Source organism: Amblyomma maculatum, chromosome 1, assembly GCF_055883805.1.
Source record: "Amblyomma maculatum isolate TAMU_Amacu chromosome 1, ASM5588380v1, whole genome shotgun sequence".
NCBI lineage: Eukaryota > Metazoa > Arthropoda > Arachnida > Ixodida > Ixodidae > Amblyomma > Amblyomma maculatum.
In genome coordinates this window covers 209,295,487-209,303,509 of record NC_139344.1, presented here as the reverse complement: position 1 = coordinate 209,303,509, position 8,023 = coordinate 209,295,487, and the positions used below count along the sequence as shown (strand labels likewise).

Below are 8,023 nucleotides of genomic sequence, written 5' to 3'. Positions count from 1 at the left end.
GGATAGTCAATGTTTGTTATAAATGATGAATTGGAATTGATGGTAAACTCAGAGGCATAATACATTTCATGCTATGCTCTAATCCTGGCATTATGGAGGTCATTGGAGGTGCAATGCAGTGACCGAAGGATGGTAAGGTCTTGAATTAGTCTAAATTTGAAGAGAGAATAGAAGAAACTAGTAAGGAAGTCCACCAACAAGTTAGCAGTAAGATGGAATCTAGAGGAATTCAGAATCTCGGTGCAGAATAAATATCAGCAGAATAAATATTCAGCTTTAACCGAGGAAGAGGACTTTAGTGTAGAAGCAGTGAACAATAATTTGAGGTATTATTATTGAGTGCTCAGGAGAAGTAGACAATAGAGCAGTTAGACATGGTACCGGTGAACTATCCCAAGAGACAAAAGTATGAAAACCTCTAACCCAGTAAACGGGATGGAACAGGCAGAGCTGTCAGAATTACTTAATAAGCATAATGTAAATGATGTAAAGAAGGAATGCTAGTAGTCTAAAAGGTGTCAGGAGGCAAGTAGACATAGGCGAAAATCAGACGTGTGTAGTAAAAGACAAGCCAGGAGATGTCATTCATTACCAATATGGATAATAGTCAAAGTAGTCGAGGAGCTCTACACTGCTCTATACAGCAGCAGCTTATCGGTACGATAAGTAGCAGTTGTGGAAAGCATTCAGGCGTTCCGCCAGTAAGGAAGAATGAAGTAAAGAGAGCTTTAGTAGAAGTGAAAAAGAGGAAAGCAGATGGGGAGGATCAGGTGACTGCAGGTTTGTTAAACGACGGTGGAGAGATTGTGCTGGAAAAACTAGCCACCCTGTATATGCAATGCCTCATGACCTTGAAAGTACCAGATACATGGAAGAATGCTAACATTATCTTAATTCTTAAGAAGGGGGACATGGAGGACTTGAAAAATTACAGACTGGTCAGCTTATTATCCGTAGTGCACAAGGTATGGTAATTGCTGATAGGATCAGGGCAGCCTTAGACTACAATCAACTGAAGGATCAGGCAGGCTTTTGTAAAGGCTACTGTACAGTAAATCATATCCACCCTATCAATCAGGTGATAAAAAAATGCTTGCAATATAGATGATCCCTATAGATAGCTTTCTTGAAAACATAGCGCAAATATAGACAAGGACGATGCAGATGTAGACGGGACAGGCATTACATCTGTGTCGTCTATATTTCCGCTATGTTTTCAAGAAATTACTGCTACCTAGCCTAAACCAAACACCTATAGATGGCATTCATAGATTATGAGAAAGCATTTTACTTGGTCAGAACCTCACCAGTCATGCAGGCATTGCGAAATTGAGGTGTAGGTGAGTCATGTGAAACTGCTGTAAGATATTTATGGTGACTGCACAAAAATCATAGTCCTACATAAAGAAATTAACAAAAATTGGAAAGGTGTTAGGCAAGGAGACACTATTTCCGATTCTAGTCACCACTTGCTTAGAGGAAGTATTCAGAGGCCTGGATTGGAAACAGACAAGAGTTGGTGGGGGATACCCAAGTAATCTGTGATTTGCTGATGACATTACCTTGCTAAGTAACTCAGTAGATGAATTGAATTCCAAAGAATGATTAATGACCTAGAGAGGTAAAGCAGAACGGTAAGCCTAAAAATTAATATGCAGGACTCGGGAGACTTAAGGTATGTTCTACAGCGTTGAAAAGGAACAACAGTTTGTGTACTGGCGCAGATTTGGACCAAGAAAGCAGAATGACTACAATCTGATTGGGATGGAGTGCATCCAGCAAGTACTGAGGTGATAAGTGGCAGCTTGCAAGCATTCCTCAAGAGGAGAGAGCATAAGAGCTGTATTTTACCTGTATTCACGTATGGAACTGAAATGTGGAGGCTAACGAAAAGAGTTCAACTTAAATTGAGGACAACGCTGAGAACGGAAAATGATAGATGTTATGTTAAGAGGCAGGAAACATGCAAAGCGGTCAGGGTACACACGGGGGTTAATGACATTCTAGTCAAGATCGAATGCGAAGGCAAGAGAACTGATGGTCACTTATGGTGATGGATTCTGATAGTGACAGACTGGATTCTAAGAGATTACAAGCTTAATAGAGGGCAGGAGGAAGTTAGGTAGGCAGGTGAAGTTGGGAAGTTTGCAGAGATTATGTGGATGCAGCTGGCACAGAATTGGACTAATAGGGGAATATGTGAGAGGCTTTTGCCCTGCAGTGGGTGTAGTCAGGCTGATGGTGGTGATGTCTGGTGGCTCCAATCCATAGTCCTCTTCTTGTTCCATTTGTGAGTCTTGATCACTGTCTCATAAAAGTGGTTGATAGCTTGGCTTTTTGCCACTTTTTTCTTTTTTGCATTGTTGGAACCTACCCATCACTGGAGTCAAGCTAGGACATTCCCGTTTTAGGTTTTCAGCACCTTGATATGTTAACCATTCTCAATTCTCGAAGAAAAGTAATAGAAAAAATATGCAGCACTTCTGAATTTTTGGAAAAATGTAGCCAGGGTGTAACTCTGCGAAGGGCAGGGAGTTTGACAAGTTGGTTGAGGTGCATGGCTATAAAAGTGCGAAGGGAAATGCGGACGACACACAGAAAACAATTAGCGCCTGTCAGTGTCAGTTTTCTGTGTGTGTCTGCATTTAACTCAGCTAAAACCCATTAAGACGAGACAAAGGACTGTTTGACATGATTTAGCTTGGCAGTTTGGCATTGAGAGACTGACAGTTTGTCAGTGCGTTAGTCACCTTTATTGCATGGCATACAGTGGGGGTACAAATGCCGGTTTGAATCCCTATTGCAAACTAGCCTCAAACTTGACAAGCAGATGAATGCCAAACGGGAAGTGCAATGGTATGACAACACCACATTGAACGCCGCATAAAGAATGGTTGCATCACAATTTTGATACGAGGTGGAATTTGGTACCACGTGGAGGTCCGTTAGTGATGCCCTACAAGTACCAGAGGTGGAGAGGGGTCCTCCCACAGCGTTACCTGTGGTGCATGCCATCATCCCACTTGTTGCTATGGCAACCAGTGATGCGCAAGCAAAATTTTTTCTGGGATCTCGCAATTGTACGAGTGCTTTTGCACTAAAGTAGTGGAAATGGATCCTTTCACTTAGCAGACGGGCATAAAGCTGTTTCACGATGTCAGCTGCACTCTTCTTGTCAGGCTTCGCATAAATTTGAAATTTTGCCCGTTTAGTTCAATTTTATCGAGCTTAAGGACAAAAAAGATAATTTTATCTTGGCATTAGAATTATTGCTATAGCCTCAAGACAGTTACATTTTTGTGTGATAAACTAAGCCTGCATTCATAGAGATCAATGTAGAGCCCACTTTTCTCTTGCAACTCTCCTGTACTCTTTTAGCACATCATTTCTGATCGAGTGTGTGCATAAAGACAGAGAATGGCAGTAATAAAACATGGACTCTTTTTTTATTTTGTGTGGCTTTTGCTGGAGTGGGCTTCTGCCCATTAGCCATTTCAGGCAACATATAGACAGAACTGGAACTGCTGGCTGTGATCATTGAAGAGGAAAAGGTAAAAGCATTGTTAGCCTCTCACCTAGCTTGGAAACTGTGAGGGACATTATAGTGGAGTGGAGCTCCGAATTAATTGTGACCACCTGGGTGTCTCCTAACATGTGCCTTCATCACATGGTATTTCCTGCATCTTGCTTCCTTTGAAATGCGACTGCTGTGAGCAAGATGCTATCCCCTGTCTTCGTGCTTAACAACAGGATGCACTCACCGTGATGGCTGAGCGCCATTGCTGTTTGGCTGCTGATCTTAAGTTTGCAGGTTTGATACCAGCTGTGGTGGCTGTATTTCAATGCAAGCGAACTATACAAACTCCTTTGTGCCGTCTGATGTTAAGGGCACCCGTGTGACCCAAATCAAACGGGAGGACTCCTACACTTTGGCGTACCTCATAGCCCATGCATTTCTTTGGCGTGTTAAACCCTACAATTTACGTTTTTAATTAGCTGCTGAACCACTACAGCATGTCTGTACAGTTCCAATGCCTGGTAAAAGGCGGGAACTAAAGGGATTGATTTTCTCTGACGAGAAGGAAACTATGCACCAAGTGAATCTTGCTGCAACTGCCACATATTTATGCTGCTTGTGTATTCACATGCACATAGCAAATTTTAAAAGCTCTATTTCAGTTGCAGCTTTTTGTTTATGCAGGAGCTTACAGTAGTAACAAATTCCTTTGTTACAAGTACAGACTACTTGCATATGAAGCTATGGGAAACGGCTACAGGGAAACGCACTGAAAAATGAACCGAGAAAGGCGAACTGTCTGGGCTAGTTGATCTTTTATGTTGTCCTTCCTTGTTGTGCTGCTTTTCCTTTGAAGAATGGAGAGGGTGTTTTTTGTTTGCAGCAGTTGTGTTCCTGCATCTAGTTCAGTGGTGTGGAAGCTTCGCTGGCACTTTTCTTCTCTAGATATCAATTTGCACATTAGGCACTGTTACTGACAAAACCGAGAACTTCACTTGGGAAGGTAGATGCATGCTATAGTTACTTCTCTGATGTGTCGGGCATTTTGCGCTTTTTTTTTTTTTTTTTTTTTTCAGTTGAATACAAAGCGGAATAAGCATTGCTGCATGTCAAAGGAAGAATTTTCTTAGCAGTTGGCTTTTATTGCTCTTAATACTCATGAAAATATGCACCAATGCACATGTGGCCACCAGTGGGAGCTATCCAAACATTTTGACAAACAAGCACTACTCGCCAGTCACAACATTTACATGTGACCTGAATGTGCAGTTGTTTTTAAGGTGTAGTTTTTTATAACTCATCTGTACCACTCCAACAAGACGCTTCACTGATAATGGGTAGCAGACTGTTTGTCAGTTCGTAGCGAGTGCCCTCCCAGTCAAAGTGAGTAGGTGGACACTTGTCACTTTCACTAGGAAAAGTAAAGTGTTTGCTAAGCTCAATTGCCAACAGTGACCGAACCAGTCCAACTCCACCCACCCTCTCAGGTGCAGGGTGATAGACTCTGCCTGTGCCAGCAGGCATGCATAAGTTCTCAGGTGTGAACTCGACCTTCAGTAGGTTGCCTGCGTGGTTGTGCAAGAGGAAGCCCTTCGAGTTTGGCCGCTTAGCTTCTTCCTCAGGCAACCGCACTATGTGTGTGAAGACAAAAGGCAGGTCATCACAGCGCACAAAGTTCATCTCCCGACCACACGGAGAGGCAAATGGAAACTCTTCTTCATATTTTCCAGTCTCGTTACGCCGCAGCCGGCGAAAGAAGAACTCCAGGAATTTTTTTTCTGCAAGGAACAGGTTTACAAAGGTAGATTCAATGCATCATGATGTTTATTCAATGCTGCACAATTTTATGAAAGCCATCAAGCAATGAAAACTCTATAATTGCCGAAACAAAGAACATATTCATGAGCACTGTTATGGTAAGGCAGTGATGCACTGCTGTGCAGCATTTAAAATTTCTATTTTTTTGCCCTGATGCACATAACTTGCCTGCAAGTTGAGCTCTATGGCAGTAACACCTTGGACATCATCATCACCATCATCAGCCTGACTATACCCACTGCAGGGTGAAGGCCTCTCCCATATTTCTCCACTTAACCCGGTTCTGTGCTAGCTGCATCCACTTGACCCCCGCAAACTTCTTGACCTCATCCACCCACCTAACTTTCTGCCGGCCCCTGCTACGCTTCCCTTCTCTTGGAATCCAGTTTGTTACCCTAAGCGACCATCGGTTATCCTCTCTTCGCACTACATGTCCCGCCCATGCCCATTTCTTCTTCTTAATTTCCACTAGAATGTCGGTAACTTGAGTTATTTCTCTGACCCACTCTACACGCTTTCTATCTCTTAATGTTACCCCTACCATTTTGCGTTCCATAGCCCTCTGGGTTGTCCTCAACTTAAGTAGAACTTGGACAACTGAGGTTTGTATGTTATGGCTTCAACCCATCTTTGCCTTGGTTGAGGAACATATGTATAAATGTGACATTGACAGAATTTTGTATTTTGGTAAAAAAAAAAAAAAGAAAACAGAAAGACTAAAACGTCCCTGACTTCAGATTTATTAAAAAAAAAAAAACTCTTCTTGTAGGGAGCCGAGTTTGGGAATGGCAACAGTTATATGATTTTGGGGGTGAACTTCATGCAAATGGCAAAGAGAGAAAATGTACACACATCCCTCACTGGCTCAAGGTCAGTCACAATTATGAACACTGACTGCTGCTATTCTACCAAGATGCGCTACCATACATCCTTCCAGGACTAGTCCATTACTGGGCCTGTTTCCAGCACTGGCCTGCACATTTGCAGGTTTAGGGATCTAGGGCCAGACTATGCAATGAAAAAAATCACAAAACTGTCACAAAATAATCCATTAGTGTTAATCGTCTTGGCCAGACCTGATCAGCGTACATATTGACAGATAGGAGCAGGTTAACGAATTGGTTTCTGACAGGTTCTGCAATTTCACTGACACATAATTTGGCTCTCGAAGGCAGAGGTGACCAGATGCCGAAGAGTTTGCGAAAACAAGAACCTTTCAGCTCTATATGTGCCTGCCTTCATAAAGATTGTATTTACCCCAACTGTAGCCCCTCCTTATGTAATGCCCTCGGGCCTTTAAGGATGAAATAAAAAATGAAATATGATGCTATATCACAGAAGTAGGGCCATACTGTAGACCAAAATACTGCATGTGAGGAGGCAAGTTGTTTTGCTACCGACTGCAAGCCACACATTAAATATAAGGGCAGAACTACTGCGAACACTGACACTTGTGAGCCAATCTCTGCCATCTTGCATATGCCAAGCTACAATTTGAGGGAAGTAGACGAACCATTGTTGTTCTAGCACATGCATGCCTGAAGACAAATTTGCGCTTCCCCTTTCATAGCAAGTATGCCAGAAGTTCACGTAACCACTCAAATACAAAAGAACGTTACTGATGCAATCCTTTCTGGTAAAACTTCAGTTGTTCATTAAAACTTTGTTCTAGTGGAACTGCAAATCTGTGTACCAGAAAATATGTGACAATCTTGGTGCCGAATAAAGGCTTGAACTCAGAATTTTGTGAATCATAAAAACTCAAAAAAAGAAAAAAAAAAAGAGAATCCTAAATAATGAAAATGACTGTCTACATGCTGTAAGAGTACAACTTTCTTGACTGAAAAAGGGAGAGGCTTGCGACCACGTTCGGCACAAATATTCACGCAAGAGCCCAGCAGTAATGAGCACTGTCGAACTTTTTTAAACAATGCCACTAAGTGAGAGATATGTCCACTGTTTCACTGATCACAATACCTTTGAAGCATGACGTGAAATTCTTCATTCTGGAATCGTCTAGAAAAAGCTGCACGTCAGAAAACAAACTGTCAGAACATTTCCGTAAGAAGGCGGCTTTACGTGAGATGAACAGAGCATACCATTCCTTGATGGTCAATAAAATAGAAGTACTCTCTCGTATACTCCTTCGTAGTCTGGCCCTGCTCATAATGAAGATTGCGTTTACATACGCGTGTCGGTAGTCTGCAATAAAGCTTCCAGCCCAAGGTGCGCCTCTTAACCACACTCGTCGACCTCACAGCAGCCATGCATGCACAATTTTATCGTAGTAATTTGTAAGAGTTTTCAGTCAAATTTGTAAGAGTTTTCAGTCAACTAGCAGGATTTCGCACATACAACACTTGTCAATCTGCGTTAATGACCAGAGTCATTGCTCGAGTTAATCCTGATATCATTCACCACTCAGTGACTCAGTTGGACTATACAAGCGCAACTAAAGAATTCCACTGTATCATAATAGCGCTGCCATCGGAAAAGAGATGTTTTGTTGATGAGTTATTAAAAATGTGCTTTACCTGAAAACACTTTAAAAATAATTGCTATTTAATTTAAAATTTTAATATTTTATGTTTTGGTTTGCTACAATTTGCACAAATATAAAATTTGTCGTTGAGGTGCGACCTGTCCTCTAGCGGCGGTCGTCATTTTTTGCGGTTCGCTTTCGTTACC

General features: G+C 42.0%; 1 protein-coding gene across 1 annotated transcript; it reads right to left on the bottom strand.

The window, feature by feature from the left end:
- Positions 1-2,724: 2,724 nt before the first annotated feature.
- LOC146205481 (UPF0598 protein CG30010) lies at positions 2,725-7,776 on the bottom strand. Its single transcript, XM_084590181.1, has 3 exons — positions 7,435-7,776; positions 7,313-7,361; positions 2,725-5,295 (listed from the first exon to the last, which is right to left on the bottom strand). The coding sequence occupies exons 1-3, from the start codon at positions 7,600-7,602 to the stop codon at positions 4,808-4,810; spliced, it is 705 nt and encodes a 234-aa protein (XP_084446307.1). The 5' UTR covers positions 7,603-7,776; the 3' UTR covers positions 2,725-4,807.
- Positions 7,777-8,023: the final 247 nt, after the last annotated feature.